Source organism: Tenrec ecaudatus, chromosome 12 (genome assembly GCF_050624435.1).
Source record: "Tenrec ecaudatus isolate mTenEca1 chromosome 12, mTenEca1.hap1, whole genome shotgun sequence".
NCBI classification, from domain to species: Eukaryota; Metazoa; Chordata; class Mammalia; order Afrosoricida; family Tenrecidae; genus Tenrec; species Tenrec ecaudatus.
The window spans coordinates 45,880,593-45,908,036 of NC_134541.1; the positions used below are offsets into that span (position 1 = coordinate 45,880,593).

The 27,444-nt window shown below is 41.9% G+C and overlaps 1 protein-coding gene across 1 annotated transcript in view; it reads right to left on the reverse strand.

Annotated features, from left to right (window-relative positions):
• The window catches only part of TASP1 (taspase 1), a 312,710-nt gene extending 292,308 nt beyond the window's left edge, over nucleotides 1-20,402 (reverse strand). Inside the window, exons 1-2 of the mRNA XM_075564008.1 lie at nucleotides 20,325-20,402; nucleotides 7,261-7,477 (exon numbers count right to left, since the gene is read on the reverse strand). Coding sequence (XP_075420123.1) covers nucleotides 7,261-7,402 — 142 coding nt within the window. The 5' untranslated portion in view covers nucleotides 7,403-7,477; nucleotides 20,325-20,402. The remainder of the gene's footprint in view (nucleotides 1-7,260; nucleotides 7,478-20,324) is intronic.
• Between the last annotated feature and the right edge of the window lie 7,042 nt (nucleotides 20,403-27,444).

Consider the following 27,444-nt stretch of genomic DNA (forward strand, 5'->3'; position numbering starts at 1 on the left):
TGTCTGGGGACTTAAAGGCTTGAAAGTAAACAAGCAGCCATCTAGCCCAGAAGCAACAAAGCCCACATGGAACCATGTCTTTTTAATATCGTGTCTTCTGTTTATCATGAACTATGCTCCTGCTAGAGGAGCTATAAATAGCTCACATCACCAAGGTGGCTTCATCAAGATCAGGTCCCCTCCTCCTTGCTAGAAGCTCTCTCCAAATAGAAGTTCCTGATAAATGGTGAGAGGGGAAAGGTGCCTTCAAATTCCCCCTCTGATAACCTTTAAAAAGCCTTGCAATTGATAAATTATTATTCAGAAGCCAGAATACTCAGCAGTAAGTTCAGAAACTTATTATAACCTTGACACAGTATTTGAAGTTAAAGGGTGTTTACTCACCGTAACTTTCCACCTGTCCTACCCCATGACCACTAGGGCTACTATCTACCTACCAGAATGCTCGAAATCCTCTCAACGACCCACAGAGTACTTCAGAGCATCTTGAACCCTTAATGTGATCAAACACAGGACTGCCAATTAGACATCCTGGTGGTCCTTGCCTCTTATCAAGGAGCCCTGGTAGCAGAGCAGTTCAGCATTTAGAGGCTAATCAAACCCACCAGTCTCTGTATGGGAGAAAGAGGTGGGGATCTATTTCCATTAAGATTTACAACCCAAGAACCCCTATGAGGTAATTATACTCGGCCCTATAGGGTCAATATGAGACAGGGTACATTCCACAGGAACAGATTTTAGGGTTTTGTCTGCCTCCCCATCAGAAAACACAGAAACTCCCACCAAAAAAAAAGGTTCTTATGCATTGAACTTTTGGCTAGCATGATATTTGGATTATATCCCAATAAAACTGTTTTTTTTAAGAAATTAAAATGGCCCTTATTTCCCATAGAGGGCTAATTCAGCTTGGGTAAAATTCTGAGAAGAGATTAAACAAAGGCAAGACATCAAAAATCTCTAGATCAATGGTTCTCAACCTGTGGGTCGTGACCCCTGTGGGGGTCAAAGGACCCTTTCACAGGGGTTGCCCAATTCATAACAGCAGCAACATTACAGTATAAAGTAGCAATGAAAATAATTTTATGGTGGGGTCACCACACCACGAAGAACTGTATGAAAGGGTCGCAGCATGAGGGAGGTTGAGAACCACTGCTCTAGATGATAGGCTCCAATTAAATCTCCTAACAGAGTCCTGATGTCTTCTCCCTGTCCCACTACAGCCTTAAAGAATTACTTTGCTCAAACTCACTAGCCCTACTGTGTGTCTATAAACTCTCTAACAAGAACTTAACTAACCTTTTGTCCTAGCAGAAAAAGAATGGCCCATGGTACAAGGACCAAGGATAGCAAACATGATGTACAACAAGTGCCAATAATATACCCACAACTTGGGAGGAGAGAATGGAACACATCCTAGCCCACCAGTCCTTGAGGACGATGTTCCCACTCAGAGCAGTCAGTCCACAGAGAGTACCATATGGCCGGCTTCAGTATGAGCCACGACATCCCTCACTGACCCATAACCCTACAGGGACAACACCAGAGACACAGTGTGGGAACTGCACCCGATCTGATCCTGTCGCACCAAGGCAAAACACTAAGATGGTGCAACAGAATAGCAAGGGAACGGAGCAGCGAGGTCCCCAGGGAATGCCGAAGGTAGATTTGGGGATCAGAGCGTGGTGCCCCAACATACTGGACCGGAAAACACTCCTAAAGGCCAACAAGAAATCCTTGAACTAACTACAAGCTTTTCTTTCTTGTTGTGTTTTGTTTTGTTTTGTTTTTGTCAATGGTTTGTTGTCGTGGTTGTTTTGTTTTATATTGTTGCTTGGTTTTGTTCTGTCTTGTTTTTGTGCATGTTATTATCTGTGCAGGTCTGTCTAAATAAGATAGGCTGGATGAACAATCTGGAGAAGAAAACAACAGGACCAACAGTTCCAGGGCCACATGGGAGAGAGGAAGGTGGGGGGAAAGGTGGTAGTATTAACAAACTCAGGGACAAGGGAACAACAAGTGATCCAAATCAGTGGTAAGGAGAGAGTAGGAGGCTGGGTATGGTGTGATCAAGGGTAATGTAACCAAGAGGAATTACTGAAACCCAAATGACGACTGAAATTGATAGTGGCACAAGTGGAAAGTCAAATGAAATAGAGGGGAAAGCTAGGAAGCAAAGGGCATTTATAGAGGTCTAGATAAAGACATGTACATATGTAAATATATTTATATATGAGGATGGGGAAATAGATCTATGTGCATAAATTTATAGGTTTAGTATTAAGGTGGCGGATGGACATTGGGCCTGCACCGAAGTACTCCCTCAATTCAAGAATACCTTGTTCTATTAAACTGGCATTCTGCGATGCTCGCCTCCCTGACACAATCGCTGAAGACAAAGCAAGTGAATAAGTAAAAGTGGTGAAGAAAGCTGACGGTGCCCGGCTATCAAAAGATATAGCATCTAGGGTCTTAAAGGCTTAAAGGTAAACAAGTGGCCATCTAGCTCAAGCAACAAAGTCCACATGGAAGAAGCACACCAGCCTGTGTGATCACGAGGTATCAAAGGGATCAGGTATCAGGCATTATCAGAAGAAAAAAATCCTATGTGAATGAGGGAGGGAGTGCGAAGTGGAGACCAAAAGCCTATTTATAGACCACTGGACATCCCCTTACAGAAGGGTCTTGGGGAGGAGACGAGCCAGTCAGGGTGTAGTGTAGCAACGATGAAACATACAACTTTCCTCTAGTTCGTAAATGCTTCCTCCACTTACTATCATATCCCAATTCTACCTTACAAATCTGGCTAGACCAGATAGGAACTGGTTCAGATAGGAACTGGAAACACAGGGAATCTAGGGCGGATGATCCCTTCAGAGCCAGTAGTGTGAGTGGTGATACTGTGAGGGAGGAGGGGAGGGTGGGGTAGAAAGAGGGAGCGGATTACAGGGATCTACATGTGACCTCCTCCCTGGGGGATGGACAACAGAATGAGTGGGGAAGGGAGACGTCAGACAGTGCAAGATATAACAAAATAATAATCTGTAAATTATCAAGTGTTCATGAGGGAGGAGGGAGTGGGGAGGGAGGGGAAAAAAAGAGCTGATGCCAGGGGCTTAGATGGAGAGCAAATGTTTTGAGAATAAGAAGGGCAATGAATGTACAAATGTGCTTTACACAACTGATATGTATATGGATTGTGATAAGAGCTGTATGATCCCCAAACAAAACAATTAGAAAGAAAGGTTTTGGCACGATGGATGGATGGACTGTTATGAGAGCTGTAAGAGCCCCGATAAAATGGTTTATAAATCAATAAAAGGTTAAAAATAATAATAATATACCCACGATTCACTAATCGATATGGTTTGATTCCAAAGACTATGTCATTATGCAAAAATCAGAGATATTTGAAAACGGGAAGCAACAAATGGTGGATAACTAAACCATTATATAACTGTCAAATTACATAACATACTACAAAATCACATCACGCCATACCTGTCAAATCATATCAAGATATAACTATCAAATTGCATCTTTACAGAGCTATTAAATCACTGAGAAGCATGATCCTGTAAAGCTGATACCTAACCCTAAGCATCACAGTCAGCATTACTCTCAGCTCATAACTCCTCCATCACTGCCAAACATATCATTAATGTGTAAAATCATAAATGTCTTAATGTTTGTCATGAACATAAAGTGTTGGATGATGATATAGTAAGTAAAGCGTAGGTGTATACATGTGGCAGATTTTATGTCAACCTGAGAGTACCTGTCTGGAGATGGGGTTGAATCCAACCTGGCAATCAGATCACAATTTGCTGATGATTCCTTGAGGCATGGCCTTTTTATAAGGGAGGAAACTGGGAGCTTCCTTCTCTCTCTGCCACGTCACTTTCCAGCTTGCTGGGACTCTGCTCGCCTTCAGGGACAGCCCCATTGTGTCGGTGTCCTCGCATGTTTCCATCTACCTTGAATCCACTGACCCTACACTGGCTGTCCTGTGATATCCCTGCTTCCTGCTTCACCTTTCAACATCACTGACCTGTAGCTACATGAGTCTAAAGAGAGCCCAGCTAGTAATCAGTCCCACGAACTTAAGTGAAACTGGGCTGGGACACTTTTTAGCTGTAAAGTTGCTTCTTGACATAAAGTTCTTTCTTGTACATAGGTGAGTGTCCCTGGTTTTTCCAAACAACCCAGGCTAATGCAACGCCCCAGTGCTAATCCCGTTTCTAAGGTAACACTGAACCATCAAAGGGCCTATGTCAATGTTCAATAGGCCTCTCTACATGGTTCTCTAGAAATATGTGAATATCAGGTCACAATGTTGTTTCCCTGAGTCTAGTTGTCTTTATTGTATAAAAAGAAAAAAGCCATTTTTACAGACAGTTACAGCCAATTCATGATAATCCTTTATGTGTTACAATGGCTGATTCTTTCATGAAATACATTGGAATGACATTTCTTCCAAGGTTCCTCCAAGAGATTCAAACTTCCAATATTTTGGTAAGGCAAACATACTAAGACTCAATGACTCTACTGCATGGAAAACTGCATTACATGTCAGAAACATTTATCACTCTGGTTAGAGTAAGAAAGAATTCTCAATCCTAAATATATGTCTCAAACCATAGATAAATAGATATCGCTAGATTATATATGGATTAAGAATATATATATTCTCCATATAAAGTGAGAATATATATTCTTAATATAAATTCTCAATCCTTAATACTTTATTATAGCAGAGCAACCAAACTGAGAGTAGACCATGTAGGAAGAATGGAAAGTCTACTCCTGGGAGGTTAGCCAAAGAAAAGTTTATGAATACCGCAGAACCTTGACATAGTACTACAGGTTGAGATCCTCGTGCTGGATCCCAACTCAACACACAAAAATCACACTATAGAGTCAGTTCTGACAGTGACTCCACAGCAGAGAGGAGAACGGCTTTGAGGCTATCAATCTTTACTGGAGCAGAAAGCCTCATCTTTTTCTATCTGAGCAGTCGCATATTTGAACCGCTGACCTCCTGGTTAGCAGTCCAGTGCATAACAGACTAAACACCAAGCTGGAAGTCACCCAAAATACAACTCGGAAAGAGCTGCATCCTCGAGTAAACTCGAACTTAACGATGTAGATAGAGCAAAGTTTTCAGTATCGTCACATGCTGATGGGGCTCTACTCAAAATTAAAAGAAAACAGTTGCAAATATCCATTAATAATTAGAATGTGTGATATGTGCAGTATTGTTCTAGAAAAACTAAGTTATCAGAAATAAATGAAACCTACAAAGAATAAAATCCTAGGCATCAGGGCACTGAAGTAGACTGGTATTGGCCTGACAATCACATGGATTACTGTGCCAGGAGTGACAAGAGAACAGTCTGAGATTTATATGTATCTACAATCCTACAAAGAACAATTAATATAACTAATAGTCAATTTTTTGCACCAATCACGAAAGCCAATGATTAAGAAATTGAAGAATGTTGCCTACCTTCTTCAGTTTGAAATTGATCAAATGTACAATCAAGATGCAATGATAATACTGGTGACTGGAATGCAAATGTTGGAAATAAAGAGAAAGATCAGTACTTTAAAAATAAGACATTGTGACAGAAAGGAAGCTAGGGATCACATATAGAATTTTGCAAGGCCAAGAACTTCATCCTTGTAAATACCTTATTCAACAACAGAAACAGTGACTATACAGATGTACTACATAGGAATCCAATTGACTCCATCTGGGGGAAAAGGTGATAAGAAAGCTCAATATCTTCAGCCAAACCAAGACAGGAGCTGACTATAAACAGACCATCATCAATTGCTGATATGTAGAAAATTAAAACAAATCCACAACAGCCAAAATAAAACCTTTTAGTATATTCCACCTGAATTTAGAAGCCATCTCAAAAACAGATGTGTCACACTGAACACAAATGATCAATGAGCAGATCTGGGATATCAAGAACATCATATGAGGTAAGCAAATGGTCATTAAAGAGGGGAAGATCAAAGTGAATATGAGAACCGACTCTGAACCCTGCTCCTGAATGCAGCGTTCTAAAGTAAGTGTAAGAAATGAGGAGGTAACCTAGCCAAACAGAAAATTTCAAAAGGCAGCTCAAGAGACAATGAAAGTAAGGCACTACAATGAAGTGTCATATAGATATGGTCAAAGGGTAATGGTCAGGCAGGACAATTTTGCAAAAAGAAACAACTCTAATCTCCACCCAGTATTAAAATGAATTCTCCAATCCTCCTTAATAGTCTGAAGAAAGTTAAACGAGACACATCATTTATTCTCCTTTCACAGGGAAAGGTTTAAGACTCTGAAACCAGGCAAATAACAAATGGTCAAAGGCCTGTTGTGCCGAGAACTCAGGGTAAGGCGGTTACAGGAGCTGAACCTCATTGTCGTGGTCCTCTGAACACTAGACTCAGACTTATGAACCTGGGCTTCTCGACTTTGTCCTAGCACCAACTAGCTCTGTGGGTAATGGTACTTGGTCTTGCTTACAATACAAAGAGGATTTATTAATTGTAATATTATTTAAGGAGTCCTGGTGGTGTGATTGTTATGAGTTGGACTATTACCCACAAAGTCAGCAGTTTGAAACCACCAGAAGACGAGACATTTCACTCGCATAAAAAGTTAGTCTTAATGAGTCTGAATCAACTAGATAGCAGGGAATTTAAGTTATTTTAAGTTTTAAAGATTGTTTAATTATATATAGTCTAATATAGGATCAATACATTTTTCATCAACATTTTAATTTTTAAAAAGTTTAAAATAATTGTGTTTTTAATACTACCTAAATATGTTTATTACTCTATAGGTCAACTAGATAGCAGGGAATTTAAGTTATTTTAAGTTTTGAAGATTGTTTAATTATATATAGTCTAATATAGGATCAATACATTTTTCATCAACATTTTAATTTTTTAAAAGTTTAAAATAATTGTGTTTTTAATACTACCTAAATATGTTTATTACTCTATAGGATAAAAGTAAATAGATAAGGGAAATGAAGACGACCTAGGAAGAGCTGCCCCTGAAAGATCTTCCATTCTAACCAGTGAGTAGGAAAGGTAGGAGTTTCACTGTAGCAAGGTTAATCTCCTTAGTTCCAATTCTGCTTTGGCCATTTGGATCTTCCAGATGTGAAAATCATGTGCTACTGTACTTCAAGACAAGAATAAAAAGAGGAAAGATCGGTATTCTATTTCCACTCATCCCCTTGGGCTTACCTGCATGCACCAGCACAAAGCCCCCTCGTTTCTCTTTCCTGGGTTGCTTTGTCTCCAGCTCCTGGGCTGTTACTTTAACAGCTGAAGTCTGAGATGAGCTGGAAGGCAGTCCTTCTGGACTCATCCCCTTCTCCATGATCATTCTCCAAGATTATCATCTTCTAATGGGAAAAGAGCATACTTCCATCCAAACGTAATTTCAGGAGAGGAATTTATCCTGGAAGAAAACCAACCAAAAATGGTATGCAATTCTTTCCAAGACACAAGTTATTCACTTATTCATTCATTCCCTTATACAAAATATGACTTCTACAAAATGTACTTTTTAGTTTTTATTTGGATGCTACGAGGAATTTTTCTAAATTAGCATTTAAATCTCTTGGCTCACAGATATTTGCTTAAAGCCATCTTTCAAACGAGGTCATGCAGAATATAATGGTATTTTCTTTACACTGAAGTAACCCCCAACAAAGTTTAAACATGTAAAAACACAGAGACCATGTCCGACCTCCTCTGGCTTTCCTATAAACCAAGACACAGAGGTCAGGCAGGTCTCTATCCATCCTCTATTTTTCTTTATCTAGACTATCTCCAACCATTCCTCCCAGAGCACTCTTCTTGTTGTAATTCATTGCAATGGCCACAAAGAATCCACAGACAAAACTCACAACTATGGAGGTTTACTAGCAGTGGAAGTGAATGGTTTCCAGTTCCCAAGGGAGGATCAGTAGAGACAGTCACTGGTCCACAGCAGTGCCTCCTCTCAGTCAGCAGCCAAGTTTCTCCTGGTCGTCAGCCTCCCAGCCACATGGCTCCTTGGTCTCTGTCTCCAGGGACCAGGAAGCCAGTCCACTGCTGTTGGTCTCACTCTTGGTGCTACTCCTGTTCTGTACCATGGTTTCTTGGCCTCTGAGATATAGTCAATTAATATGGCCCTTATAGCCGTAATTCATTAAACGGTGTATTATAATTGTGGTCTCTGGCTGAGACTATGGAGGGAGCACTGTGACAGAATTAAGGTGAGGTCAAATCCTGACCTTAGAAGAGGGTGTGAGATTGACGCCTTTTGTTTCAAGACACCATCCTTGTTCCCTTTGGGGGATAGTCACTAAAAGCCAAACCACAGCTCCATCCAAACCTTTCCTCGGTGTATAGAATGCATATGGGAAGCAGAAATCTGAAGAAATTGTAAGAACATGTCTACAATCTCTGTCTGAGGTGGAAGAGGCCACCAAAACCAGATATGCCAGAGACTGTGGCGCAGACTCAGAAGAGCAGCGCCATCGCAGTACCTTCCCATCATCTGGCCTAAGACTATGTAACTTGTTAGCAGCAGGCTGGCTTCCTGGTTCGTAGAGGCAAAGGCCAAGGGACCAGGTGGGTAAGAGGGTGAGGATCTATTTGCTGATCCTGACTGTGGTAACATTAATTTTTTTCTCATAAACCTTTAATCATGAGTATTGTCTGTGAGTTGTGTCCAATTTCAATAAATTATTGAACCCAGCATAAGAGCTCATATCTAATTTTGGAAGGAGCTCTGGGGTCATGGTTGGTAGGGAAATGTGTGTGTGTGTGTGTGTGTGTGTGTGTGCGTGTGCACGCTCGCATGCTATTCATAATAAAACCTCTGCTGGCACAGTAGGTTATTTCTGGGATCCAGAGTAAACCTGGAAAATTTTACTGTGTTTTGAAGGTAATTCTGTTGTATTTTTCTTTTAAGTTTTATTGCCCCTCCGTCCACATAACATACAATAGTTCAATCATTTCAAGAACAGTTGAACAGTCTTTACCACAATCAATTTTATAAATTTTCTTCTTCCTTGTATTAATTGGTATTCTGGTTGTTTTTTTCAATTTTTCCAAAAATATACACAACACAACATGCAATTCGACAACTTCTACATGTATAATTCAGTGCCATTGATTATGTTCTTTGTATTGCTCAACTATTATTGATATCCCTCTCCAAATTGTTCCAGTACCATTAACATAAACTCAATGCCCCCGAAGCAAAAATTCTTCCTTTTCAACCATGGTAGCCATAGGCCAGTCTGGATATTTTGGGTTTTTCAAGTTTTCTTAATATTCACATATCATATATTTCTGTAGTTAAATCCCTTTGCAAAAGAGTTGTATATACATCATCCCAATACTTCTTCATCCCCCCATCCTGATAAGCCATTGCATTAGTTATTGTCTCTGTGTACCCACTCCTGTGGTTCATAAACTGGGAGACATAACAGAAACAATAAAAAGCAAAACAGAAAGAACAACAGTATCTGAGCAGGTCATGCCTGTAAAGACAGGACACGTGGGTAGACGTGGTTAGCCCCTCCTAACTGCCACCCCCCACCCCCGCCTGCACCAGAATCTCATGCCCCACTGTGGATACAGCTGCAGCTATAGCCGCCCCCACCCCTCCTCTCACCCCAAAAACCACAGTTAAAGTGTCAGCTGACTGCTTAAAAAAAAAGAACAGCAATAATAATATAATGACAGAAATAAAATAAAAGACCACCAACAATATTTTAAAAGGCAAACGAGAAATTTCTGCCGTGGAACAATCAAGAAACATTTGCGCATAGAGCTAATTTCATGTGTGTCAAGAGAAAGCTAACTGACCAGGTATTTTTCACAGAGCTCTGGCTTTCTGGAAGCTGACACTTGGAGCAGCAAGCCAAGGACGGCAGTTCAATCCTGCCAGCCGCTCGGCAAGAGAAAGATGAAATCATCTATTGCTGTACAACTTAATTTCAAAATACATGTATTAATATTGCGCTGCGTCCCTGCTGTTACTGAGAATTGTGCGCGTGTTTGAGGGGTGGCTGCAGCCAGGAAAGAACGGAAGGCAGCTCTCCTACTATTTCGACCCTTTTAGTTCTCAGTTCGATGGAATGACTTCCCTTTCCCCCTGCAGTGGAAACTGGCACTCTATTGCCAAGGTGCCTTCAAAGATCTTAAAAGATTAACGAACATTTTCCGATCGTTTTAAGTGGGTTATCCTACCTGAAGCTGTTTAAAATTGCTACTTTTAAATGTTTGTGCTACTTTAAGAATGTAGTGCAGTTGCTACATCTTCCTAAAAAGAAATATCAGAAGGGGAAATGCAGGCAGTGAGTGACCTAAAGCATTGCTCGAAATTGGGCATTTGACCCTCTAAGACACAAAAGGGCTCGGACCTGCCTGAAAGCTTTGCCTGCAGGTCGGGGTAGATATGGGAGCCAGGCATTCAGCACGGGCTTCTCCCTCAAATTTAAGAGCCATCTATTTTGGGTTTCCAAAACCATATTTTGGCCCCTTCCATGAATAAACTGCCCTTTTAAACTGGATACCCCTTTCAAAGAGTGCTACTGAGAAACAATTTTTTATAAGACAAGGTCTTTGTAAATAAAATATTTATATATGGGAAAAATAAACCAAACCAGTCCATCTTAAACTGGTAAGGGAAAAGAGGACCAAAGCAGTTATTAAGTAGCCAGAGCACAAGCTGAAAGCGAATGTGAGAATCTAGATGAGTTGGGGGGAGGGGGAGCACAAAGGTGGGGCCGGGGAGAGCAGGGAAGGGAATCGGCCCCGGAAGTAGAACCTTTAAATTAAGGAAGGATGCTACATCCAGGAAAGATTCCGAAACCCCACAGTGCTCAGCCAATGAATATAAAGTTGTGAAGCGGTTGTGGAGGGTCTCAGCCCATTGTGCATCTGAGACTGCTGACAAAGCAAGCCTCGCTCTCGCTCAGTGGCTACAGATTGGACTCCTTGAGCATCTGTGCGTAAACACTCGTGATTACCCACTGGTAACTCCACCTGGGATCAGGCGGAGTACCCCTGATGGCCCGTGGAGACCCACCCACTGGGGTATGTTCCCAGTCGGGGGTCTAAATCAACCAAGAGGAAAGAGACTGTGGCGGGGTGTCACAGCCCTTCTCACAAAGGCATGCCTGACCCCTGCCCGGTGGCAACAGAGAAGCCGGATATGGCCGCTGTGCCGTTTACTGGCGCCTCAGCTTCTTGCCTTGGCCTGGCATCACTGCTCGGTCCTATGGTCTCTGTGCCCCAGCCTCTGGTACGTCTCTCTGGTCAGGGTCTCGGGCCCTTCAGCAGACCTCTGAGGGCTCTCCTGAGGATCCTGGAACTTCTTTCTTTGTTTCTGAGACAGCTCTTAGACTAAGGTAACCAGATTTTAACATTGGTAAAGCGGGATACCATTGACGGGGCGGGGGAGGGGAGGTTCTTGATTAAAAATTTGGTCTATATGGAGCAACAAAAGTTTTCATAGAACGCAAAATAATATGAAATATATTTTTTAAATTTCAACATAAGTACAATTTACAAATATAACACATTAAAATTATGTATAGTATTATTTATTTGGCATGTTCCTCATCGGAAAACAAATATTTCTGATGGTTTTAGGAACCAAGACACTGTTCCTCTATCCAGCTCCAGGCAGGTCCACCCACATACAGATACGCCCACAGATACAAGTACACAGCATGATGACAACATCACACCAATCCCATCACATACACCCCATACAAATACAGGTGTATGTGACAGAGTTGGGCGCCATAATGTCCTTATGTGGACCAGTTGCACATGTGTAGAGAGCAGCTACTGTGTAGAGAGCAGCTATATTGAAAGCAGCTACTGTGTTTGAAGTAGCAATATTGGAAATAAAAAGACACTTCATGAATTATAATGACTGGGTAAATGTAAAATCGTGTACTGTAAAATCATCAACTACTGCAAAAATATCTGTACCACGGAAACTTAATCTAGATGCTAATGGGTCTTTTTATATTCAGCTGTGGTTGATGTGAATACTGCCTCCTTGTGATATTAACAAGTATGTAAAAAAAACAACACAGAATGGTAAATCATAGGAAACTTTAATGAACTGTATTGACTGAACTATGCCATACATCATCTTTTGTATTATTAAAGCTATTGTTATATGTATATTATTTTCATTAGCAAACCATCCCATGACAATGGATCATGTAGAGAAGAACAAAGAAAATATGGTGAGGATTTTTTTACAGTGTAGTTTTACCTCAATAATTACAGCAGGAATTGAGAAACCTCAATGTGTTATTTGTTGTGAGGTTCTATCAGCCAAATCTATGAAGCTGAACACACTAAAACGCCATTTTGATAGCAAGCATCCGAGCTTTGCTGGCAAGGATACCAACCATTTTAGAAGCAAAGCTGATGGACTCAAGAAAGCCAGACTTGACTCTGGTAGCAAGTACCACAAACAAGACGTAGCAGCTGTTGAAACTTCATATTTGGTGGCACTCAGAATCACCAGAGCTATGAAACTTCACACCATTGCTGAGGATTTACTGTTGCCAGTGGCCAAAGACATTGTTCAAGTTATGATCGGAGACGAATTTGTTACTAAATGGAGTGCAATTTCCTTATCTAATGACACTGTCCTCAGAAGAACAGATGACATGTCTGCTGATATTCTTGATCAGGTAGTCCAGAAAATTAAATCTGCTCTACTTCCAATATTTAGCTTCCAGCTTGATAAATCTACAGACTTTGCAAACTGTTCACAGTGACTGTTGTATGTGAGATATATTAATGAAGGCGACTTTAAAGATGGAGTTTCTTTTTTGCAAACCTCTTGAAACAACTACTGCAACGTGATGTATTTGACACAGTTGGTTCATTTCTGAAAGAGCATAAGGTGTCTTGGGAAAAGGTTTGTGGTGTTTGCAAAGATGGTGCTCCAGCTATGCTAGGATGTTGATCTGGATTTCAACGTTTGGTACTGAATGAGTCACCAAAAGTCATCAGAACTCACTGCATGATTCATCAGCAAATATTAGCAACAAAGATGTTGCCACAGAGTTACAAGTAGTAAAGAAAAGCGTCCTAAATTCTGTCAGATTTGTAAAGGCGAGCACTTTAAATAGTCGACTGTTTTTGCAACTGTGCAACTAGTTGTACATGCCGAACAGTGCACTATTTCACCCTAAAGTGAGATGGTTGTCGAGAGGAAAAGTTTTAAAACGTGTTTTTGAGCTTCATGATGAGCTCAAAACATTTTTAAATGATTTTTTTAAATAATTTTATTGAGGGCTCGTACAACTTATCACAACTCATATATCCATACATTGTCAAGCACATTTGTACATATGTTGCATCATTCTCAAAACATTTGCTTTCTACTTGAGCCCTTGGTATCAGCTCATTTGCCCCTCCCTCCCTGATCCCCCCTCACCCATGAACCCTTGATAATTTATAAATTATTATTTTGTCATATCTTACACCATCTGTCTCCCTTCACCCACTTCTCTGCTGACCATCTCCCAGGGAGGAGGTTATATGTAAACCCTTGTAATCTATTCCCCCCTTTCTCCCTCACCTTCCCTCCACCATCCCGGTATTGCCACTCTCATCACTCGTCCTGAGGGGTTAATCTGTCCTGGATTCCCTGTATTTCCAGTTCCTATCTGTGCCAGTGTACATCCTCCAGTCCAGCCAGACTTTTAAGGTAGAATTGGGATCATGATAGTGGCAGGGAGGAAGCATTCAAGAACTAGAGGAAAATTGTATATTTCATCATTGCTGCACTGCACTACCTGGTGATCTCACAGGCTGGTATGCTTCTTCCATGTGGGCTTTGTTGTTCCATATTTAGATGGCCCCTTGTTTATCTTCCAACCTATAGGACCCTAGATTCAATATTTTTTGACAGCCAGGCACCATCAGCTTCTTTCACCGCATTTGCTTATGCACCCACTTTATTTTCAGCGATCATGTCAGAGTAGATTGGCGTGCTTCTTCCAAGAGAGCTTTATTGTTTCTTAGCTAGATGGTCACCTGTTTATCTTCAAGTCTTTAAGACCCCAGACACTATATCAGGGGTCCTCAAACTTTTTTAACAGGGGGCCAGTTCATTGTTTCTCAGACCTGTTGGAGGGAATATTAAAGTTTAAAAAAAAACTATGAACAAATTCCTATGCACACTGCACATATTTTATTTTGAAGTTAAAAAAAACCAAACAGGACAAAAACACCTGGCGGGCCAGATAAATGTCCTCAGCGGGCCACATGTGGCACACGGGCTGTAATTTGAGGATGCCTACATTATATCTTTTGGTAGCCAAGCACCATCAGATTTCTTCACCACTTTTGCTTATGCACCCACTTTGTCCTCAACAAGAGTCAGGACAGGCTGGTGTGCTTCTTCCATGTGGGTTTTGTTGTTTCTCAGCTAGATGGCTCTTGTTTATTTTCAGGCCTTTAAGAATTCAGATGCTATATCTTTTGGTAGCTGGGCAATTGGGTAGTGCTATTGTTAGGGATTTTCATTTCAATTATCCAGTCATAGAGATCCCATTTACAGAGTATAACTGCCCCTTAAGGTAGAGTCTTCTAGGCAGTAGCCCTCATGAGAGCAGAGAGCTCCTTCTCCAGCAGGGCAGCGAGTGCTTAACCACTGAGCTTTTTTCATCATATTTGCTTGTGCACTCATTGTCTTCAGTGTTCGTGCCAGGAAGTGAGCATCTCAGACTGCCCAATTGTTAGAATTAAGAGTTCTTGCATTGAGGGAGTACTTGAGCAGGGGCCCACTGTCCATCTTCAAAACATGTTTTAACCAGGAAGCAAGACCACATTTCAAAGAACTTTTCAGCAATAAAGGGAACTGCAGAAAATAGCTTACTTGGTTGACATCTTCGCCATCTTGGATTAAATTTATCATTGCAAGGACCAAATGCAAGATGCCTTGATTTGTCTGAATGCCGAACATTCCAAAGAAAATTTCAGCTTTGGGGAAAAAATGGATGAAAATGAAATTTACATGTTGCCTACCTTATCTGCTTTGAGGAACATGACATTGAACCAGACAAAAGGATTACGATGATAATTTCTGTGAAAGAACACTTGCACATGCTTACACCCCATTTGTACCTGTCAGAACAACACTGTCTCAGACAGAACAGGACATGACTGCAAACACTTGATCTAGAAATTTGTAACTGGCATTGTAGAGAAATCAGTTCTCACTGCATCACTGTTTGTTTTTCTGCATCACTGTTAATAAGTTCAATGAATTCCTCTGTGCCATCTCAGGAACATCTTCAAATTTGACTGTGAATGGGCTTCTTCCATTTCTAACAATATATCTTTGTGAAACGGGGTTTTCCAGCTTGTTGGTTATCAAGTCTAAATACAGAAATAGACTTGTTGTGGAAGATGATCTTTGTTGTGCTCTTATAAAGACTGCCCTGAGAATTTCTGATCTGGTGAGAAAAAAAGCTATCTCAACCTTCCCACTGACCTTGGTTTTTTACCCATACTGTCGCAAAATGTAGCAATGTAGTTTACTGTTGTTATATTAAGACTGTTACACCGCTACACCATGCTTCAAGACAAAATTTCACTTATTTGCAATTAGAAATAAATATTTCACAATATATATATTACCCATTGTTTTTTATTAATCACTATGCTTTATGTTCAATGTGTAACAATGAAAACACAGCCAGCATATCAGATATTTACAATAAAATTTATAACAGTAGCAAAATTACATTTATTAGGTAGCAACAAAAATAATTTGATGCTTGGGGTCACCACAACATGAGGAACTGTATTAAAGGGTCGCGGCATTAGGAAGGTGGAGAATCACTGATCTACATGGCAATTGGGTTAGTGCTACTGTTAGGGATTTTCATTTCAATTATCCAGTCCTAGAGATCCCATTTGCAGAGTATAACTGCCCCTTAAGGTAGAGTCTTCTAGGCAGTAGCCCTATGAGAGCAGAAAGCTCCTTCTCCGGCAGGGCAGCGAGTACTTAACCACTGAGCCACAGGGCTCCTTTAGATTTTAAAAAGTCCATTATTTCACTTTATTTTATAACACTTCATTTACAGGCAAATACTTTTTGCATATAAGTACACCATAAACGGGCACACACACTTCAGTTAAAATTACTACACATGTTCATAAACACAGGAAAACGTGTTATTATAAAACCATGCCGACATCAGTTAAAGAAGTCAAATAAACTGGGGCATTTGCATTATAGTTGTTGCAACCCTTTTCTCAGTGATCTTCCAGTGACGTCATACAGATCTGCTTCTATTTGCTTTATTTCTCACAATATTTCTCTAAGATAGGCTATTATTTATTCATGAATCAGTTGAGAGAGATGGAAATACCACCCTCATAAGTGTGTATACCTAGATGGTGGAGATGCCAAGAAACAATAGCTTGAAATGTTGATACTTTTGCTTACCCTCGGATTTTGTAGCAGTACTTTTAATACTTTTGCTTAACCTAAGATTTTTTTTGTAGCAATACTTTTTTGACTTGCCCTCATAAATGTACAAACGAGGGTGCATCGACATCAGTAACAGTATCAAGAAGAACTGCGAGATAGACGGGCCAGAATAAAAGGGATACTTAATCTCTCCCCAACTAGCCTTTCGCAGTTGAATGTTTTCTGGCTATGAAACTAAAAACAAAGATAGCCATCGCTGAACCTATTATGAATGTAAATTTACTTCATTATGAAGGCCATTAAGAATGTAAATTTACTTCATTATTAAAGCCAAGATAAACTGAAATGTTGCATTTTTGCTCATTAAGTTCTTAAATCTTGATCACAATTTTTTAATTTAATTTTTATTTTCCTAGTGTGTGATAGTGCTAATTTATTTTTTCTTTAAGCCATTTTTGTATGCCCAAACTATCACATGTCCTGCCAGCTAGGTGGTGCTGAAGTTGTTCACTCTGAATCCATTCAGTCTTTTAAAAGCAGGGAGGTGGTGGGGAGTGGACGTAGGGAAGCGAGTCATCTTACAGCAAAAGGGAGTCAGTCCTGGAGTGATGCAGATGATTAAGTGTTTCCCTATTAGCCAAGCCCAAGATTAGTATTGAACTATGGACTGGTATCGGATATATAGACATGATCTGGGCTGGGCTGGGCTGTTTTCTTGACATACAATTACTCTTTGATATAAAGCTCTTTCTTATACATATGAGTGTCTCCGGATTTGTTTCTCAGTGTGAACCCACCCTAACACAGGATATATCCACAGGAGAGGGATTGCTGGATCATATAGAATTTCTATTCCAGTTGTTTAAGGTAGCAAAATATCACTTTTGCTTGAATCCACAATCAATGCCCATGGAAGCCGCAGTCAAGAAACCCAAAGACATGATGCACTAAGTAAATCTGCTAGGCAAGACCTCTTCATAGAGTATTGAAAGGCAAGGATGCTACTTTGAGGACTAAGGTGTGCATGACCCAAAACAATTTTCCATGGCCTCATATGCGTGTGAAAGATACTGAATAGGAAGACTGCAGAAAAACGGGTGCATTTGAATCGTGGTGTTGGTGAAGAAGACTGAAAGCGCAATGGTCTGTTAAAAGAACAAAGAGACCTGTCCGGGAAGAAGTGTGGCTAGAACGCATCTTAGAGGCAAGGCTGGTGATACATGGTCTTACATGGACATACTGTCAGATGAGACCAGCCCCAGAGAAAGTACATTCCGTTTGGTAGAGGGGCAGCCAATTGAGAGGAAGGCCCTCAATGAGATGGAGTGACACAATGGCTACAATAATATGCTCCCATAGAAACAGTCTCAGGATGGCCTAGTCTATGCAATGTTTTATTCTGCTGTGCACAGATCACTATGAGTCAGAAATGATTCCATGGGTAAGAACAGTTGCACAACTTAAAGATTATCAATGTCTCTATATTGTATGTGATGAAACTATTGAATTACTTATACTTTGCTGTGTATAGTCTAACAATAAAAGAAATAAAATTTAGGAGAAAAATAAGTCAAACACTCAATAACTAGATGGCCAAGCAATTCTACTGCTAGGTGTATACTCAAGAAAATGGAAAGCATAATCCACATAAAAATTTAATACAGGCAAAGCATTATTATTCATAACCACCAAAGGGTAAAATAATCAAAATGCCCATTACACGTGGCACATCCACTTGATGGTACATTATTTGGTAATGAAAAGGAATCATGTGACCCGCGGCCCAAGTGTTGACCACTGGAGATCCCCTCACAGAGGGGTTTAGGAGAGGAGACGGGTCAGTCAGGGTGCGATGTAGTACCGATGAAGAACACAGCTTTCCCCCAGATCCTGGATGCTTCCTACCCCCAACTACCATGATCCGAATTCTACCTTGCAGGACTGGATAGGGCAGAGGTTGTACACTGGTGCATATGGGGGCTGGAGGCACAGGGAATCCAGGGTGGATGATACCTTCAGAACCAGGGGTGTGAGGGGCGAGGCTGGGAGAGTGGAGGGTGAGTGGGTTGGAAAGGGGGAACTGATTAAAAGGATCCACATGTGACCTCCTCCCTGGGAGATGGACGGCAGAGAAGGGGGGGAAGGGAGACTCCTGATAGGACAAGATATGACAAAATAACAATCTGGATTATCAAGGGCTCGAGGGAGGGAGGAGTGGGGAGGGAGGGGAAAAAAAGAGGACCTGATGCAGAGGGCTTAAGTGGAGAGCAAATGCTTTGAGAGTGATTAGGGCAAAGAATGTACTGATGTGCTTTATACAATAGATGTATGTATATGTGTGGATTGTGATAAGAGTTGTCTGAGCCCCTAATAAAATGTAAAATAAGAAAATTAAAAAGAAAAGGAATCATGTACTGATACAGACTACCAAGCCTATTGTCATTCTGTGGATTCCTTCTAAGGACCTCTTACAGGACGGGCTCTCAAGATTGTAAATCCTTAAGAAAGCTGATAGCCTCATCTTTCCCTCCTGGAGCTCCTTGTGGAGTTGAAACACCAAGTTGTAGTTAATAGCTCAGTGTTTTTCCCACAATGTCACCAGGGCCCCTTGATACATATTACAAGATGAATAAATCTTGGAAAGTCTACTAGGTGAAAGAAACTATGTTATGTACAAAGGTTACATAGTGTATGGTTCCATTTATGAGAACTATACAAACCATACAAATTCCTTGAGAGAGTAGCCTAGTGGCTGCCAGCGGCTAGTGAATGGGAAATGACTCGAGCCGACATGGGAGCTTCTTTGGGGTGATTATGTTCTGGAAATAGTGATGATGACTGCCCAAACACTAAAGTGTACATTTAAAGGGGTGACTTTTATGGTGAATTACATTATGTATTAAATTACGCTAAACCTAATGATCCATACAAATGACATGGTGCATGCAAATTATTCCTTTTAGTTATAAATAGACTACACAATATTATTAACTTAAGAATAAGCTATTAAAAAGTTGAGGAAAATACATTAAAATGGTAGCTTGGGGGAAATACTGGTTGGTAGTTTCCTTGGAAATATTTCTGCATTTTTCCGGTATTTAAAAAGAACGCCCTAGTTTTTGTAAAGTTACATTTAAAGCGAATAAAAAGTGAAAGAATTAAACTCCCAAGGGTATAAAGAAATCCTTATCTTCGTGTTCATATAGCTCAAACAGATGTACCCCAAAATACCTTTCTTTACTCTCCCCTGCTTCCTCAAACACAATGCCCTCTAATTCCAGTGACCCTCCAGGTCCTGTTTTCCAACCCTTCTTCCTAGTCGCTCCTTCTCCAGCCTCCCGGTCCAGTCTTCTCCCGAGCCGGGGCTCCAGCCCCACTGACCTCGGAAATCTAACCAGGCGCCAGGACCCCAGCACAGCGCGCTGCCTTGCCCACTCACCCAACTGGTAAAGCGAGCAAGCGACCGAGCCAGCGCGCACACACGGGCACACACGCGCGCGCGCACACACGTGGGCACACACACGCGCGCACACCCCACTCTCCCAGCACCCCAAGCTCTTCCACCGCATTCGGAAAGAAGAGGTCGCCAACCCACACGCTGGACTGGGAAGGGGACCGTCGCGCGCTTTCCACGCGCGAACAAGACTTGGGGACCAGGGGCCACCCGAGTTCCGTCCCCTTGACTCCGCCCACAGTCGGGAGCGTGCTGCGCGCCGCCCCTTCTGGCACCAGGGAGGCCGGCCTAGCGGCTCGAGGGCCCGGACACCGGGAGCCGCCAAGAGGAGGAAGAGACTCGGACAGCGGGAGGGAGAGGGACACTCACCAGCTTCGGTCCCGAGCCCTCACGGCACCGGAAGTAGTCACCCTCCGGTTGCTAGGGAGAGGAAGCCTCCCGAGTGGCGTCACCTGTTCCCATTGGTCGCGCGTGGAGCCACGTGGACGGAAACGAGTGCCCTCCTGGTGCACGATTCCGCCCTCTCTCCCCTGGCCTTGGAGGTGAACTCACACCTTAGCTGGGGCGTCCCGAGCTGCCCAGGTGCTCCGGCTTCCTCTCGTCACCCCGACCCATCTGGAGCCCAGAAACTGCGAGTGACTCATAGAAGTGACTGGCCTCCTGACACTGAGTTTAGATGAATGTTAGGAGCTGGCTAGAAACCGATTGAGTCTTAAGGAGCAACACCGCACCGTGCCAGTCATTCCTGTGTCATTTGAGAGTTGAATTTCATTTTAGCTTCGCTGCTGCTCTAGACATTACAGAAAAATAGGATCCAGCCTGTGAGAGCCAGCCTTGCTGTGGGGAAAATCAAATGCTAGGTGGCCTTTGTTCTACCTTCTAAGTGTAAGCCTTCAGTAATAATACCCTATTGTGGGTAACAAAAGAGACCCTAAATCTCAAGTACAACTTAAGAAGAATATATATTAAGAGTTAAACAGGACAAAATCAAGACAAAATATACAAATGAGGGAGAACAAAAGCACAAGGACATATGGTATCCAAAGATTCATTGCCACTCAAAAAACAATAATAACCCAAATCCTCTACCGTGGAGTCACTTCTGACTCAGGGACCCCTTTCCTTGTAGGACAAGGCAGAACTGCCCTGTGAGTATCTGGGACTTTTTAAAAATCATTTTTGGGGGGCTGGTACAACTTATCACAATACATACATACATACATTGTATCAAGCACATTTGTACATTTGTTGCCATCATCATTCTCAAAACATTTGCTTTCTACTTGAGCCCTTGGTATCAGCTCCTCAGTTTTTCTTCTTCCTCCCCACTCCTGCCTCATGAACTTGTGATAAATTATAAAATATTGTTTTCTCATGTCTCCACTGTCTGATGTCTCCCTTCACCCACTTTTCTGTTGTCCATCCCCCAGGGAGGGGATTATATGTAGATTTTTGTAATCAGTTCCCCCTTAACAACCCACCCTCCCAGTACCACCATTCTCCCCCACTGGTCCTGAGGGGTTCATCTGTCCTGGATTCCCTGTGTTCCCAGCTCTTATCTGTACCACTGTACATCCTCTGGTCTAGGCAGATTTGTAAAGTAGAATTGAGATCATGTGAATAACTATTAAGGAAAGTAGAAAGCCTCTTTTTTACTCTTTCTCTCTCCCTGAGAGTGACTGGTAGTTTTGAACTGCTTACCTTGCAGTTAGCACCCCAATGGTGTAACCCTTATGCTACAGGGACACCAAAAACAAATAAGCAAGCAAACTCACTGCCATCCAGTGAATGCCAACTCACAGCCACCCTATAAGGGAGGGTAGAACTGCCCCAGTTAATTTTCAAGAGTGTAACTCTTTACTAGAATTAAAAGCCTCATCTTACTCATGAAGAGCAGCTGATTGTTTTGAACTGATGACCTTACAGTTTAGCAGTCCAATTGGTAACCACTGCACTAGCAGGGCTCCCCCAGAAGGGCACTAAACTCAACCCTGTAAGACAGAGTAAACCTGCCCCAGTGAGTTTCTGAGATTCTAACTCTTTACAGGAGTGAAAAGACCTGTTTTGCTCCCTCGGAGCAGCTGGTGGTTGGATCACAGTCTAATACCTAACCACTACGATACAACCAGGGGTCCTCTCCAGAGCACACAGCTCCTGGACTAGAACATGAGGAACAAAAGGTCATTGTCAGGGAGTCTATAGGAGGAATCGACCCATGGGACACCATACTTTTTTTAAAACATTTTATTAGGGGCTCATACAACTCTTATCACAATCCATACATATGCATACACCAATTGTATAAAGCACATCCGTACATTCTTTTCCCTAATCATTTTCAAAGCATTTGCTCTCCACTTAAGCCCTTTGCATCAAGTCCTCTTTTTTTCCCCTCCCTTCCCACTCCCCCCTCCCTCATGAGCCCTTGATAATTTATAGATTGTTATTTTGTCATATCTTTCCCTATCCGGAGTCTCCCTTCCCCCACTTCTCTGCCGTCCGTCTCCCAGGGAAGAGGTCACATGTGGATCCTTGTAATCGGTTGCCCCTTTCCAACCCACTCACCCTCTACTCTCCCAGCATCGCCCCTCACACCCCTAGTCCTGAAGGTATCATCCACCCTGAATTCCCTGTACCTCCAGCTCCCATATGCACCAGTGTACAATAGGACGGGATAGGGACACCATACTTTATGTTAAACAGAAGAGCTTACAAGATAGGGCCAAGGTAGTCAGGGCCCAACTCATGAGGACTGTGAGACCCCATCCAGAATCTCCTCCAGAACATACCTAGGCAAGCCCCAAGGGGAGATCGCTCCTCCTAGAGCTGGCTGCAGAGGGGTGGAGCTATTCCATTTTCCGATACAGTCTGCCTGGGGGCAAAACTCTTCATATTCCTGATCAGCAGTCAGAAGGAATTCAGAGAAGGCTGAAACTCTGGGGACCCTGTAAATGGATTTTGGGGTTCCCTGTTATCCATGGCGTTCTGCAAGTAAGGTACTCAGAATTTAAGCTCTAATACAACCCCAAATTACTTTAGGGCTTGGCCAGTAAATGGTGGCTATGTTAAGAACTGAAGCTTGTATTAAAGTGTCCATTCTGAGCACATCAGTTTTGCAATGGGCTATGGATGGCAGTGTTGTTAGGTGCCAGGGAATGGGTTCCTTCCCATAACAATCCTGTCCAGAACAGAACACTGCACAGTCCTGTGCCATCCTCAAAATTGTTCTTATGCCTGAGTCCATTGATGCAGCTACTACAGAAATCCATTTCATACCCTCTCCTGCCCCCCCTTTCTTGCTGCCCCTCCCCTTTACTGAGCACGATGTCCTCTAGTGACTGTCTCTCTGGACAAAAAGTCCAGTGTATAAGACAGTCTCACCAGGCTTATCAGAAGGAACATTTTGGCCATACTTCTTCCAAGACAAATTTGTTTATTCATTTAACACACCTTCATATTTTCCATATTCTTCTCTAGCACCACAATTTAAATGCACTTGATTAACATTAACTCTTCTTTATTCAATGGCCAACTTTCACATGAATATGAGGCCATGGGAAATGCCATGGCTCGTGGCAGGCTCACTAGAGCCCTCAAGAAGACAAATGCAAGTATGATAATGAAATGTGCAAAAACCTAGAATTAGAAAACCAAAGGGAAGAACACTCTCACCATATCTCAAACTGAAGAACTCAGGAAAATGTTCAAGCCTTGAACTGAAATACTGCAAGATTCTATTGTCAAAATACAGAATGACACAAGAAGAATAAAGAGAAGATAGAAAGAATGCATGCTGTTACTGTACCAAAAAGAAGTAGTTGACATTCACCATTTCAGGAGGTAGCATGTGAACAAGAAGCGATGGTACTGAGGGGAGAAGTGTAAGCTGCTCTGAATCCATTAGCCAAAAACAAGGATCCAGGAATTGATGGAGTATGGATGGCGGTGGCAGCCCAAAATCCTTTTGCAAGGTTCCCACATAGATTAAACTTCCTTAGAAGTCTTTCTGATCATTGAGGGTGAGGAGAATCTTGCCCCCAGGCAAAGTGCCTTGAAAAGTTGATCACCTCCACTTCTCTGGGGAAAGCTAGCCTGTATGTTTCCTTGAGAGAGATCAATAATACTGAGGACAGTACAGGGTGTTGCATAGTCATGAATCATATGTTATGACTTATCAGTCTTATCCTGACTGCCTGGACTGGAAGGCGTGGACCAATCTTGTAAGCCTTTCTATCTAACATGATGTAGACGATCTTGCTCTTGTGATGTATGGATAGATCACCAATCATGAATATGTGATAGTTCTTTTGTTCCATGCCTAGTCCATGCTATCCCAATTGGTATCCTCCAATGACATTTTGACCTCTTGCTATTGGCCTCCCTCATTCAGATAATGTGTCTGTGTCTTTTTCACTTTCAAGGCTTAATAAATGCTCTCCATAAATAGTATTTGAAATCGGGGGTCTCTTATCTACCCTAAAACAGGCTAAACCTCCATCTTGAATCCCTAGTAACTTCTGCAGGGAGAATGCACCCTGTCATTTCATCTCGACCTCCTTCTCCTCCTCCTCTTCTCAATGTCATCATCAGCATTCTCCTTATGAGTGGAAGTGCATATGGGTATCTTTAGCCACATTCATTGCATTTTCTAGATAAATTCAATCCTTAGGTTTTGTTTTTACCTATGCTGGCCCTGTGTTTTCTTCATAGCCCTGTTCGTCCTCTAGACAGAGATACACAAATCTAAGAGTAGTTTTGACTCAACAAGCTCATCCTACACAGGAAGCTGTGGACTTGCACAAATTTTGGTGGTCCAACGAACAGTCTTAAATGACACCCCCAAACAATTTTTGCTTCTTATTACTGCTCATTTACAGTCATAATTAGTAGGCCCTTGGTTAAAAAAATTACTCATCTGTGTGAATGCCTTAAATATGTGTTTTTAGCATTAAAATGATCCAAAACCAACACTTAGCATTGCTTTCAATTGCCTTTTGACCTGGCCGCAACAGAACCAGCTTCACTTAAAGCTTCTTAAGGGAAATGTCTTAATCTTCTGAGGGACTCTTTGGGTCTCAGTGGTTCCAGGAGCAGGAGGTTATGGTTATCTTCCATTTCTAAATTTTAAGTATGCTTTTAAGATATTTGTTCAGAAATGACCCAGCAAACATATGTTTCAAGTTTAGTTTTTATGGTTTTTAACCATGCCATGAATAATCTCCAAAACATCAATATTAAACCAAATTAAAACCATAACCAATCAAAAGGACAGTTTGACACAGTATGTGGTCAACTGAATTTCTCTAGTACAATTCTACAAGCATAATCGAGTCCAAAACATCCCTAAAAACAGAACAAATGCAATTTTTCAAATGCAGGAATTATATATACCATGTCATTTAAAACCAAATTTACCACTGGAAAAATTTATTTCCTGGGCACATGGCCATATTTAAGGGCAAAAGTACCTCAAGTACCGGGGTTTCTCTTTTTCAGAAATCTCAAAATGTGAATTGTAGCACATACAAATCCTGGCATGCTGTGATTTAGCAATATTTCTACACCTGAAAAGAAAATCGTGGTGGACATTGGTGGACTTCACCTAGATTCTCTCAGATATCTTTTGCCATGTGTGTCTCTCATTTATCTTTTTATTTTTGCAGTCTTGCTTTTAATATATAGGACCTGTAATTCTTTTCTGAGGCCATATGTTGCATTATTGGAATTACTTTGCCCCTCAAAAACAAAAACCCAAACATATTAGTTTTGAATTGATGCTGATTCATATGATATTATAGCACAGAGTGGAACTGCCCCCTAAGATTTCCGAGGCTAAGTTATAGACTGCAACATCTTTCTCCAGCTAAGCAGCTAAGTTGTCTACTTTTCCATTTAGGTTCCCACATCCGTTGCAATGGTCACAAAGAACTCACAGACAATATTAATGATTGTAGGGTTTATTATGGAAGTACAGTTTGTAATCCAAGCGAGAGATGCTCAGGATACAGTTGTTTATTATGAAATGTTACGAAGTTCTTTCAGGACTGCTAATAATTTCCCAAAGGGCATGCCACTCTGCTGTAAGCGTGAAGTCCAAGGGATTCAGTGCAAGCTCCAAGGGGCAGCAAATCCAGCTCCCTGAATTAAATGCCCAGAGGCACCACACTCCAGAATGCTTCGAAAGCAACAAAGCCCACAGAGCAGAAGCACACAGCCTAAGCGAATACAAGGTGTTGAACGGACCAGGTAGCAGACACCAAAGGAAAAAAAATCATCATTGTGTGATCACCTTCCTCACATAAATGCTGAAGATGAATGTGTGCATAAGTAAGTGTGGTGAAGAAGGTTGGTGGTGGCCGGCTATTGAGAGATACAGCATCTGGGGATTTAAAGGTTTGAAAGTAAACAAGCGGCCATCTAGCCCAGAAGCAACAATGCCCACATGGAAGCAGCACACCAACATGTGTGATCATGAAGGGTCAAAGGGACCAGATTTCAAACAACAAAGGCGAGGGGGAAAAAAATCACATCACCGTGAATGAGGGGAGTGCGTGATGGGGACCCAATGCCCATCTATAGACAGATGGACATCCCTTGCAGAGGGGTAGTGAGGAGGAGATGAGTCACTCAGGGTTCAGTGTAGCAACAATGAAACTCAAAACCTTCCTCTAGTTCTTGAATGCTTCCTCACCCACACCCACCCCCCAATTATCATGATCCCAATTCTACTTTGCGGACCTGGTTAGACCAGAGGATGCACAGCGGTGCAGTAGGGATCTGGAAACACAGGGAATCTAGGATGGATGAACTCCTCAGGATCAGTGGTGAGTGGTGACACCAGGAGGGAAGGGGGTGTAGAAAGGGAGAACCGATATCGGGAATCTACATGTAACCTCCTCTCTGGGGGATGGGAAACAGGAAGGTGGGTGAGGAGAGACACTGGGCAGTGTAAGATAAGATAAAATAATAATTTATAAATTATTAAGGGTTCATGAGGGAGGGGGAGCGGGTAGGGAGGAGAAGGGGGAGAGAAAAAAGGAAAATGAGCTGATTCCAGGAACCTAAGTGGAAGGTGAATTTTGAGAATGACAAGGGCAACGAATATATAAGGGTGCTTTACTCAATTGATGTATGTATGGATTGTGATAAGACTTGTATGAGCCCCCAATAAAATGATTTTAAAAAGAAGAAGAAATAAAATTTAAAAAATTAAGGCACATGGCTCCATCTCTGTGAATCAGCAAGTTCAACTACCCCATCAAAGATCCAGAGCACCCTAATTTATAAGCCAGCCTCCTTCCCAAAGCACTCAGCTCTACTTGCTCTCTGGGCTGTCAAGTTCACCACTCTCGTTCATGCTCGGGCTCCTAGGTCTGCTGCTGCTCCTCCTCTGACATCACCTCTGTCTTCTGGATCCAGAAGTTCACTAAGCAGGGATCTCAGAGTCCAGGTCGACCGTCCACACAATCATTGGTATGCTCTATCTCAC